The sequence below is a fragment of the Diadema setosum genome, chromosome 5 (genome assembly GCF_964275005.1).
Source record: "Diadema setosum chromosome 5, eeDiaSeto1, whole genome shotgun sequence".
In the NCBI taxonomy this organism is placed as follows: Eukaryota; Metazoa; Echinodermata; class Echinoidea; order Diadematoida; family Diadematidae; genus Diadema; species Diadema setosum.
Window position 1 is genome coordinate 21633487 of NC_092689.1, and position 12805 is coordinate 21646291.

Genomic DNA, 12805 nt, shown 5'->3' on the forward strand with positions numbered 1-12805 from the left:
TGTGTTGTAACTCTCCACATTCCTTTTTTACTAGGTATATTCCAGTCCAGATATGAATGACATGAATTTGAATAAAAGAGAGCATAAAGATGAAATACAACAACTATAGCATAAAATTCTTAAATATGTATTTTGAGTGTCATGTGAAATGCTTTCATACTAAATGGTGTCCAAATCATTGTAGATCATACACCTGTCAATCACGCTATTCGTCTCGTTTTTCCGTCAACATTTACATTGCATTTGAAATTATAGACAGTTGTTGTAGCCGTTATAAAAATAAATAATGTTCTTCATTGTGGATGTTCAGTTTGTATTAATTACTTTGGTATGTATACAGAGCTGTTATTTATCACGTAATTATAACGCTCAACTGATATTTAACACACAAAAAAAAAAATCAGCCTTAAAGGCACCACAGAGAAAAATCTTCATTCTTTATCTCTAAAAAAAAACACATATGGAAGCTTGCATATCTATCACTCTAAAGTGCCGCTACTTTTTACGCTTGATGATTTTCAAGTTCTGACGATTTTCAAGTTCTGACTTCAATAGTCCATGTTTTTTTAGCTCACCTGAGCCAAAGGTATGATCGCGAGGGTCGTAGAACATATATATTAAGGAAATCTTTACGAATCTTCTTTTGTTAAACCTTCAGTGATAAGCTAAGGTAGTGCTACGAGTTAGTGAGATTAGTGACTGCAATTTCAAATTGTTAATAGCCGATGGGGATGGGCCGGGGGGGGGGGGTGAGACCAAAAAGGTGAAAATTGTAACGGGTTTATCTTCTCTTTGAAAATGCTTGGTCAGATTTTCACCAAACTTGGCAAGGATTGTCGCTAGGGGTCATTGAATATTTATCTCTGCAAATGGGCACCATCCTCATTTTGGGGATCCCAAGGGGCATAATGCCTCTGGAATGGGGACAACGCCCCCAACTTCAGGTGATCTTTACCAATCTTCTATTTAGAACCAGAAGATATAAGCCATTTAGTGCTACGAGTGCTATGCTTGGTGACTGTTTGGAGGGGTGGAAGACTAAATTCTGGCCATTTTTCACATTTTCATCTTCTTGAAAAGACATGGTCACATTTTCACCAAACTTGACAGGTGTAATTGCTAGAGTGTATAGTAAAAATAATATTATTGTACAAGTGGCCACAATTCTTCACTTACCCCCGGCACAATGCCCATTGAGGATGGGATGGGGGAAACAAAGCCCCAAATCAAGGAATCTTCACAAATCTTCTTTTTTAGAACCAGCAGTGATACGCTAAGTTAGTGCTATTATTGAGTAATTTGGCAACTGCCGTTTTAAGTCAGTTCATGGCAATTCCAAGGGGTGGGCCCGGAGGGACCACTACACGATTCTTCTTCTTGAAAACTCATCTCAGATTTGTTAACAAACTTGACAAAAATTATCACTAGGTGGCAATATACAATATACAAAATATTCAGATGCAAGTTTCTTCATTTTGTCTCCCTCTACAAATTAAATTTGTTAAGATCGCAACTGCTGATCTGTAAATTAACAAACATGTCGGAAAAAAGAACCAATGCGACTCGAACCTGTCATCTACTGCTTTCCGGGCAGCGACACTACCACCAGGCTGTCCCTGGTTGCCGGCAGTGACACGATGAACATGGAACAAATACCCAAGCTCCGAAATTCCGACATTGTTATGTTAAGTAGTCCAAGGTTGACAAGGCATATTAAATGAAAGAAAGATATTCAGAGGAGTGAAGGTTCAGATGCAAGTTAGTTACACAGTCAGTCTGTGTTAGTTACACAGTCAGTTAGTTACACAGTCAGATTTTTTTTTTTTAATGCAGCGTACTTGGCAAGTGGTTTTAATAGAATGTCCAAATGCACCCCACGCCCCAATGAAAGCCCTCAAAGCAACCCACCACCAAGTTTGCAATTTTCTCAGATAATAGTCTGCAAGAATGCGTGGAAGGTGAACTTGAGAAACTCAGGTGGTCGCAAGACCTACTGGTGTCGTGTTTGATATTCTCCGTCGAGGAGAGGATCAGTTAAGAATATGGTCGTTTTACTAAGGGTAGCCTCTCTGAGTACGAATGTTTTGGTCACAGAGGGACTGCTATTATCAATAACCTATTGGTACGAGATGTTACCCAAAAAAAATTCCACTTTTGATCCCTAATAGTTCAAAAACTATATATCAGATAACACTGACATTGATATGAGTAATAGCTAAGAAGTGTACAATTTTGTCGAAGGAAATTTAAAAACGAAAGCATAAATAAGTTTCATAAAATTCAAGATTAATTTTCAAGTAAGGGTTAAGATTTTGCTCTATTTTCACTTTATAAATAATAATATTCATTTTAACTTTGCATAGGGCCAATCGGTTTTATATGGGAGTGTGTGGTGAATCCCCAGACGATTGCCGGGGTTTGAATGCCTTATTATCTGTTCATGAGGAATTCCATTATCACAGCTAGTTTTTATTCATCCTGAAATGTAGTGTATGCAAGCACAAAGAAACAGATGCTTACGTTTTTCTTGTGCGTGCATTTTACTCTTTGCCATGAATTCAGACTAGCAGTGCCCAGGGCAGTCCATCGTGAATTATTAATTAAGCATGCATGAGCCTTGGAGCAACAGACAAGAAGGCTAGTCAGCTGAGCTCTAAAAAGGTGGTATTCATGTCCATTGTTCACGGTCATTGTAAGCTTACACTCACATACATCATAGGTTCCTGTGTAAATTTCAATTTCTTTACAGGGGGTTAAAATTTGACCTAAATCTGGAACCTGTAACATTAATCATGAATTTAATAAAACAGATTTTTGCTTTTAATTCATATTCAAATCTCCTCTAATTAAATTGTACACTATTCAGCTATTACTCATATCAATGTTGTCTGATTTATAGTTTTTGAACTTTTAAGGATCAAAAGTGGGAAATGGTTTTGTAACACATAGCATTTATATCTGGGTCACGAGGGTCGTAGTTGGTCAAAAATCTTGTTCAAAAAATGCGTAACGGGATGCTTTCGAATCCGAGATATCCCGTTATACACCTAGAGCTATGGGCCCTATTCACGACACCACAGTGCTCCCATTTAATAAGAATAGTTCAAGCGAAGATATGAGCACCAATCAGCTGCTAGACAATGAATGATTCGGTTCAAATCCGGAGATAGACTCGACAGTCACACAGTGTATCCATGAACATGTCCGTATGTAGGTGTACAGGTGTGCATCGAAAGATTATAATCATGACTAATCCTTTCGTGGCAGTATTCCTGGAACAGTGTATCTCAACGAACAGGGTATTGACTACAGCGTCTGGGGGCTGTGGCAAAACGAAATGGCCCTCGGCATCATGACTGTCGGTCTCCTCGTCATCGGCTACATCCAACTGTGGAGGATGCCCAAGCTCAAGTAATATAGATGAGCCCCGGTGAAGGAAATTGGATCCAAATTGTGGCTCACATGCATGCTATGGGTCGTATTGACGGTATTGCCACAAATGCGTTCATGAATCTCTGCTATGATGCAGAGCTTGAAATGACTAACCTCGGGTAAATGAAGTAGTCGGCAGTATTATTACACGGTGAGTCACAATACAAGTTCATTTACAAATATTCCCACACTTCAAGTAACAACATTAGTGCCAACATAAGAATTGATACTATATAGGAACTGAATCATCACTTGTACAGTTGTAAGTGAATGGAATTGTTCTCTGAACGAAGAGCAGGCAAAGTTGAATTAGAATATATTAACGGAAAATGTATAGGGGAAAAATGCGGAGTCCGTTTGATAGAGATGTGTAATAAGCCAGTTCGGAGTTAGCACATGACCATTGTGCACGTTGGTACAAATGACCTTTCTTTTCTCTCAGATGGTAAGACACTTCACTCGTTTTCAAAGAGACACAATATGTAAGCTTTCCTAATGTGACAATTTATGGAATCCATTTTCACACAAAGAATAACCGTAGGACGACCAAATGACTAGAATGGTTCGTCAGTCAACACTTGGGGAAGCATTCCTTTCATTGTTTTGCATTGAATGCATAAACAAACTTTTTTTTTTTGTCAATATTGCCATATATCAGGCTTGCAGGATGTCGGTTGGTTGTGCTTGCAAGTACCATTACTAAGAGTTATATAAGTAATCATTATATCACCGATGCTTATCTCAGTAAATTTATAACTCAACATGAATGAAGGTAGATATAACTATTTTTCTGGTCATGCCAAAGTGGAACTTCGAACTGCTAATCACTATGAACTTGATTATTAATAACCGTGACAAAATCTAGTTAGCATCCAATCAGTTGAAGTTGAGATGAAATTGTGAAGTTGACGCAGTAAATGCGGTCATTGCAGCTGACAGATGTCGCTGACGGGACCCTGAAAAGCTCTATTCGCCATTTTTGACAAAATGTCTCTGTCCTTCAACAGCACCCATATGGGTGGTTCGGGCCAAAGAGTACAGAATCGCACGCTGTTCGCGAAGAAGGAACACTCTCCCGATTTTAGTAAGCTCATGGGCGGGTGCGGTCGTCATTTGATAGGAAGCAAACCCCCGGATAATCGATAGATATCCGCCGGATGATCGATAGATATTTTTGCCTCCGTTTCATTTTCTCCTTTTCAAGGGGCATACACGGTAAAAGATGTATTCAGGACCTCATTATGGCATATAGAAAGGGCATTCCTGCCTAATCACAAAATAGAATTGAAGAAATGTTCTTTACTTTCCAATCTGTAGTCCCTCAATGTCCGCCGGGCTAATTCATGACCGTGATACTATGCAGGCCAACCTAAGCCACGTAGGCCCGAATTCACCAAGGTGGTACAATCTTGTCCATGGTTTAAACCATGGACAAAGACCGTAGTTTTTTTATGTGGCGCCAAGTGTCGCATGGCCTATTTCATTATGAAATCAGTCATTTCTTCGACGAAATGACCATTTCGTTACAAAATGTTGTCATTTCGTTACGAAATGATCATTTCGTCGACGAAATGACTGATCTGCAACACTTGGCGCCCCATACAAAACTACGGTCTTGATTGTACCACCTTCGTGAATTCGGGCCTGTTTATTTGTACAGCTTGACGTGGGGGGTGCTCATATATCATCAAAGACACTTTCTCTCTCTCTCTCTCTCCCCGTCCCTCCTTTTCTTCTTACTCTTTTCTTTTTTCTTCTGTTTCTTCTTCTTCTCCTCCATCTGCTCCCTCTCCTCCCTCATACTCCCCCTCCTTATTTGCTTTATTCCACCTTCTTTTCAGTGGCCGTGAAAAGAATTTCAGTTCCATCATTCGTGTTTTGGGGTCATCCGCTTTTTTTTTTCTTTTTCTTTTTTGAGAATAGACTAATATCCCCATGACAAAATTTCTTGGGAAAAGTAAAACATATCTGGAATAAAATCTTTGTAGAAGGTTCAAAACTGGTAAGAGCAGACTTTTCACTTTTTTAATTTTGGTCGACGTATGTATAAGCAAGCGAAAGGGATGTGTTTTGTCTTCCTCTTGCCCTGTTCTGACCTATATTTACCAAGTTCAGAATCATCCTTCTTAGATTTGTGTTACTGAAGATGTCAGTCATGTCTTTCAGGATGTACTCTTGGTGAAATGAATTTGACATTTCTAAATGAAAGAAAAAGCATAGTGTCTATAAGTAGGATACGAGCCCCGATATAAGCTGAAGTCTGTAAGTGCTCTGTGATTTTCTCATCTACAGAGCAAATTATTTGAAACTCTGTGATATCTAAGCATAAACACAACCAGTTGAGAAGGTCGGAAGGTGTAGGATGGGGATACCCCTTCCAACACCAGAAAGCTTTTGTATTTTCTTTCCTGGGTACACTTGACGGAATATTCTCAAAATTTTCACTCAGATATTTTCAATCAAAAAGTGAAAAAATAGTCTTTTGAGAAAATATGAAGAGGTAAACCATTGTATCTCTGTCACCTGTTGTTCACTTGTGAGTCTTCACTGTCAGTCCATGGGGTGGATGTGCTGTATAGCGCTCACCGTCATAATTGTTTCACGATTTTCTTATTTAGTGATCAAAATCATTTGAAAATCCATCACCTGATGCTTGAAAAAAAAAGTATTTGTAAACCTTCTTCCCAGCTGCGTGTAAATGAGACGGCCATGGGGGAGGTGAGTCATGGTGCATGAAATATACTGGCTCGCTCTCAAACTACTTACTTCTAACAGCTCAGCCGTTTCTCGGCACTTTGAGATTTGAGAAGAAGTATTAAAAAGGACAAGTCCACTTTCATATACATACAGATTGAGAGAATGCAGTTTGAGGAAAATCGGAGAATCCGTTCAAAAGTTATGTATTCTTAAGTATCTGCGCAGTCACTGCTGGATGAGAAGGCTACTACAGTGTTTGATGTCACATGCGTACAGCGATGTAAGGAAAATAAAAAGAGAATTTCACAAAACTTTACTTTTTTTAATAAGTGCACATTTCTTCGACTTGTTACTGACGTATGTTCAGGGTAATAGTATTCCCCCTGCCTTCTTAAAGAGCGTTCTTTTGTTATGCGAGAAAAATGGAAATATGTTGATTTTGCTTTATTCTTTCTTTATATCGTTGTACACATGTGACATCACAGGCTATAGCAGTCTTTTCATCCAGCCGTGACTGAGCAGAAACGTCAAAAAATCATAGACATTGCTGCATTCACTCAACCCACATGTCTATGAAGGTGAACTTGTCCTTTAATTTTTATTTTTATTTCTTTGTTTATGCGGACCCTGCTCGCCAGCCGGGGGGGGGGGGTTCAACCATGAAATTCTCTTCCCTATATTATCAATAATACAGGTTAGATATTTTCTATCAATGCACTCTTTGTACAGAAAGGCTGCTTGGGGGGGGGGGTAGGGAGGAGGGCTGTCACCTAAACAATCAACACCTCCTTAAGTGTGCAGATTCACCACGAAACATAAGTATGACAATGAATCTCATGACTAAAATATAAGCAAAATTTAATTTGTTATATTAGGAAATTTCACTCCTTGAATAAATTCTCTGGGGAGAATTATGATAGGCCTACTGTATACCACAACATTCTATATATACATTAGTATCAAAAGAAGCGAATAAAACGACCTGAAAATGTGAATGATGAAATCAATATTCTTATCATTCGAATATTACATGGGAGTCTACAGCCAAAAAGCCAAGTAAGAGAGAGAGAGACGAGAGAGAGCGAAAAAAAAAGAGAAAGGAGCGCTTTTGAGTACGTTTTAGTATAGGCCTACATTTCATTAGCTCGAACTTTGAGGGACTACAATGTTTATTTATGTATTTATTTCACATCTTTAAAAAGGGTGGCCCAAGTCATCATTGGCTGGTTTTCATCGGGGCCCTTTAAAAACAACACATAAAACATTCCAGAATTACAGTTACTAACAAACAAAGAAAAAAAGAAAAAAATATATATATACATTTCAATACAATCAAAAATCAAACATATAACGCTTATAGAACAATTTCAAAGACATGTAAATACTTCAACGTTTCTAAATGAACAAAAATGAATTGGGACAAACGATGAACAATTGCATCTATTGCACAAATTAAACAACTGATAAAACTGTGTAGGTATTAGTCATTGAGTACAAAAAAAAAAAATCTCGATATTAAAACACATATCATAGGCTCCTTTTGAACAAACCTAAGTTGGGGGAACATCGTGTCTCTAGACTCACACATATCATAATCAATATACTTTTGAACGAACCTAAGGTAGGGGAATATCGTATCTCTAGACTCACACATATAATCTACTTTTGAACAAACCTAAGTTGGGGGAGCATCGTGTCTCCAATGGCAAATTATTCCAGTGAAATACCGCTGTGCATACAAATGATCTGTAAAATTCCGTATTACATCTCGGGATCTCAAGTTTGCACTGGTGCGAGTTGCGTGTTACGCGTTGGGCTACTGTATCACGCATAACAAACGTATTTGCTAGTAAAGAGGGTGCAAGGTGGTGCACACATTTAAATGTCATATATGCCATTGCTTTTGAATACAATTTTTGTAACGTTGGCCAATTAAGCTGACTGAACACTTGCTTGGATGGGGTTTCCCATGAACAGCCAGCTGAAATGTAAGCTGCTCGTTTGTGTAACCTGTTGATGGCTTCATAATTTTATCATGACCTGTTGGTCCATACATTGCAAGAATACAAGGCATGTGGGAGGATATAACCCCAGTATAATAGGCTGAGATAATGAGTGTTAAACGCTCCCTTGAGCCTTCTACGAATACCTAATTTTTTGCTTTACTTGCAGGGCGACTCTATCAACATGCTTATTGAACTGTTAATTATCGTCTATCATAATTCCAAGACATTTATACTGAGAAACACATTCGATTGGGTTGATCTTATCTGTACATATAATCTGCTGACATTTAAAGTTTGGACTTATTGCCTAGACCCAATTACCATTACTTTAGTTTTATTAGTATTCAGGAGCAGTTTGCTTTTTTTTTGGGGGGGGGGTCCATGTGTAAACCTCATCAAGAGCATGGTTCAGTTTTGACTGAATTTCATCCATGCTTCCACCTCGCACAGTTAAAGTCGAGTCGTCTGCGAAAAGAAACATTTCTCCATTGTGGATACTCATGGGTAAATCATTAATGAATATGGAGAAAAAAAATGACGCTAACACTGAACCCTGTGGGACTCCATGGTGTGTTGCTGTAATGGATGACTTTTCCTCTTTTACAGATACAAATTGACTTCTACCTTTTAGATGTGGAACATAAAGAGCATTTCTTCAATTTTATGTCATACTTCAGTAGATATGATGCTTCTGTGTGATATACAAAGGTCCTAAATACATCTGAAATCTTGTTTGCCCCGTAAAAAGGAGAAAATGAAAAGGAGACAGAATTCACTACGTATTTATTATGTACTCGATATACGGTCACGTGATACACGCTCCAGACGATCCAGCGGCATGCATCCTAAAATGGCCGTCGCAGGGCTCCAGTGCGTGCTACGCCCGATTACGTGTAAAATCGGGAGAGCGTTCTCTTTTAGGTTTCTACGCTCTTTAGTTTGGGCCAACATATTCTCAGCGTATGTCACATACTGGTTGCCCACCCACACGATTGCTACAGAAATCACAAACACATCAATGTTGTTCATAAATAAATACATGTTGTACAAAATATTGTTTTTGCATTCGAAATCGACGATATTGTTTTGGTTTTTTTGTTATCACACTTTGTACCCTCTATTTCTACTTATACTGCAGTTGCTAGGATCATGTAGTCAGTTCTAGTTTCTCTGGAATCACCATTGTTGCATTGTACTGCGGTATTAAAGGGAAAAAGTACGGCTGGATGGAATCCTATTAGAGACCGGAGACAATATATTATCGTAGTTATAATGAATAATTGCTCGAGTGACTTTTTGACGACCAAATCAGGCGTCCCACAGGGTTCTATACTAGAACCGCGGATATTTTGTCTTTTTATCAATGATAATATGTGTAATGTAGTGTAATGTAGTGTACTGTTATGCAGTGTAATGTAACATGTGTAATGTAAATTTGTATTTCAAATTTAAAATGTCTCTTTACGATGACGATACACTCATTTTTAATCATGGTAAAACGATTAAACAGTATAGTAGTGATGGAGTGAGAATTTAGCTTTTATCATTTTGCAAGATGTACTTACAAACCGCTTTATGAAATGTTGAAGAGCAAACAATTCTAAGAGAAATTTAAAGTATATTTGATGAAAATTGATTTAAAAATTGCTTAGATATCCAAAAATAAAGTACGTTACGTATGTTACGCTCGTCTCCGATTTGATGTGGTGTGAGCATGTTTATACTAATGTTTGTAAAATTTCTTAAGCAGTAGGTTGTATAAGGAGAATTGAACATTTTGCTGTCATTCAAGTTAATGGTGAATACATATTTTGCTACAATTTTTACCTTATATTAAATATTGCAGTATATCTTGGGGGAGCTGTGCCAAAATCCATAGGGATGAGATGCAAAAACGCCAAAATAAATATGCCAGGATGATTTTGAAAGAACATTATCATACATCTCAAACTTTCTTGTTTCTGAAGGGTGAAACAAAGAACAAAGTATTAGTATTGTGTTTTTGTTTTTAAAATGCATAATAATCTAATACTGACTTATCTAAAATCACTGATATGCGAACAAACTGTAATAGGGAACGTTATTCGTTGAAATGTCATCTTCAACTTCCCCACCCAAGGACTTAATATAAAAGAAATTATTTTCCATATGTCAGAGTCAGTTTGTATTCAATGCAGCCCCTGTAAATGTTCAAATATGTACATCCCTTTATGGCTTTAGAAAATCTATGCAAAGCCATAGTGAATTCAATTGATTTGTAGCAGTGCTATACACAAGTATATTCATATATCTATATACATATTTATCATTAATCCGTTCTTGATGTTTGTAGTTAAAAAGGTTACATATATCTGTAATTATGTAGAATGACTTGTTTCTCTAAGATACTGCAGGGCGCCTTTGGAAAGCTATTTTACAAAACTGAAAAGGACAACCCTGCAGAATAGAATATATAAAACAATGTATTGTACAATTGAAATGGATACAATCTTGGGTGTGACATGTTTCATCATTATATAATAAATATATGAGTGAAATACTAATGTGTCAGTTCTAATTGATGTTGCTTCTATTTTATCTTATTCTGTTTTACGCCACTTCTTACCCAAACACAAGCGGCAAATACATGAAAGAACTGGACATCATCAAATACAGCGAATTTCTTTATCATCAGCATATCTTATAGTAAAGTTATGGTAAAATCTCAATGTCTTTACAGTGGCTCTTAGTGTGTGATATGCGAGAATATTAAGATGGCTATCTATTTATTTCATTCAATTCAATTCAAAATTATTTCATATCCATATAAAGTAATACAAAGTAATATACATAACGCTTACACGAGTACATAATATTTTAAGGAACTTTGAATCACGTAAGTTTCAAAAAAAACACTAATACAATATCATAATGATATCAACTTTGGTTGATATCATTATATCATTATATAAGTACGCAATATAATCTTATTTTTTTAATTTTTTGTAATTTTTGTAATTCTACGTGGAAAAGAGGAATTCACAAGAAAAGCATAGCTTGTAAAATTTGTGAACTATTCCAGAAGGTGTGGGCATCTCAAGATCCGTCAAGGACTCCAGGTATGAAAATTTTGATATCCTGATATCAGGCGAAATAATAAAATAAAAAAAGGACTATGACAAGGACGCTTGTTTATGCTTTTCTTTATGATGATACTGATATATATATAACATGTATATATATATATATATATATATATATATATATATACCCCAGAAACAAAATTACAACAGGACCCTCCTCAATGATAACTTTAAAAGTAGTGAATCAATTCAAATACAATTTCAAGGTACGAAACTATAAATTATTACCCACATCTTACAGGAAACCCCATCCGATTTGCTGTTGTGGTCTAAGAGAAATGAGGAGTTTTGTAGAGCATGTCAGGAATCCCTTCCAAGTTCTGTCCATTGTGGTCACATATTATGCAGACCCAAGAGCATCCAAGTGATAAACTTGGAAGAATCAGACGCACGGCATGCTTTACAAAGATCCACATTTCTCTCTGACCACCTAACCAAATTAAATGGGGTTTCATGCAAAATATAGCTAAGATATTATATTTTAAGACCCTCAAATAGCATTTTAACACTTAAATCATATTGGAGGTTATCAATGCAGAAATTCGATTTTTTTTTTTGACATTCTGTATATACAAGTCAGCTTATTCTATGCAAACATAATTCTTTCATAAAGCACAGACGACGAATATTGTAGAGGCAGTTTAAGTACAGATGTCAAATATTAACCACGCTTCTGTTTGTTTATGTGCAAAGATATACATTCCGGTTATGTCATATGCCTCTACAATGTGGTTTGCTTCTCGTGACATATTATGTTGTCTTAAACTTGCAATGCCATTGCTGCATATTCCTCATTCATGTGTACATTATGCTATTAGTGTTATGTCCTTCAAAATGAAAGGATTACAATTAGTTATTCCAAATGTTCGTTTTCAATAGCCGAAAGTGAAATAAGGTTCGTTTTTCCGAATGTTCGTAATTCCTAAATGAAATAAGATTCGTTTGTCCGTTGGTTCGTTAATCCGAAAATGAAGTAAGGTTTGTATTCCGAATGCACATTCATCCCAAAAAAGGGGGGAAATCTCATTAGTACGCATCCTTTTTCATTTTTTTTTTTTCATTTCGGACTTTAAAAGGAACCATATCTCATTTTTGGATTTCCAGACCTTCGGAATAACAAACCGTATTACACTTTCGGAATTATGAACCTTCTTAAATAATAACAAACCGATTAATAAACTCTATATTTCGGATTAACGAACATCTGGGTACGTGTATACGGATTGTGCGTTTCGGAATGGCTAACCTTGGGAATACCTAACCCTATTTCATTTTCGGATAAGCGAACCTTCGGAACAGCCAACATCAACCAATGATAATACGTTGCATTCTTTTACAGTTACTTAATTCATTTGTTATTATCGTATATTTTGATTGCTATGATCTTCAATTTCCATCACCATGGAGCTAGTCGTATGTCAACATTGTGTGGTGTAATTGATCCCTCACTTCTTACTTCTTATACTGTCTAGATGGCAAATTAAAGATGAATTTCACTGCCATTGTCATATTCATTAAGATCATCATTATCATAATCGTTTGTACAGT

At 36.7% G+C, this 12805-nt stretch overlaps 1 protein-coding gene across 1 annotated transcript in view; it reads left to right on the top strand.

Annotated features, from left to right (window-relative positions):
* Positions 1-3415, top strand: part of LOC140228780 (broad substrate specificity ATP-binding cassette transporter ABCG2-like) — a 144413-nt gene extending 140998 nt beyond the window's left edge. Inside the window, exon 18 of the mRNA XM_072309054.1 lies at positions 3268-3415. Within this exon, the coding sequence (XP_072165155.1) occupies positions 3268-3415 (148 nt within the window). The remainder of the gene's footprint in view (positions 1-3267) is intronic.
* Positions 3416-12805: the final 9390 nt, after the last annotated feature.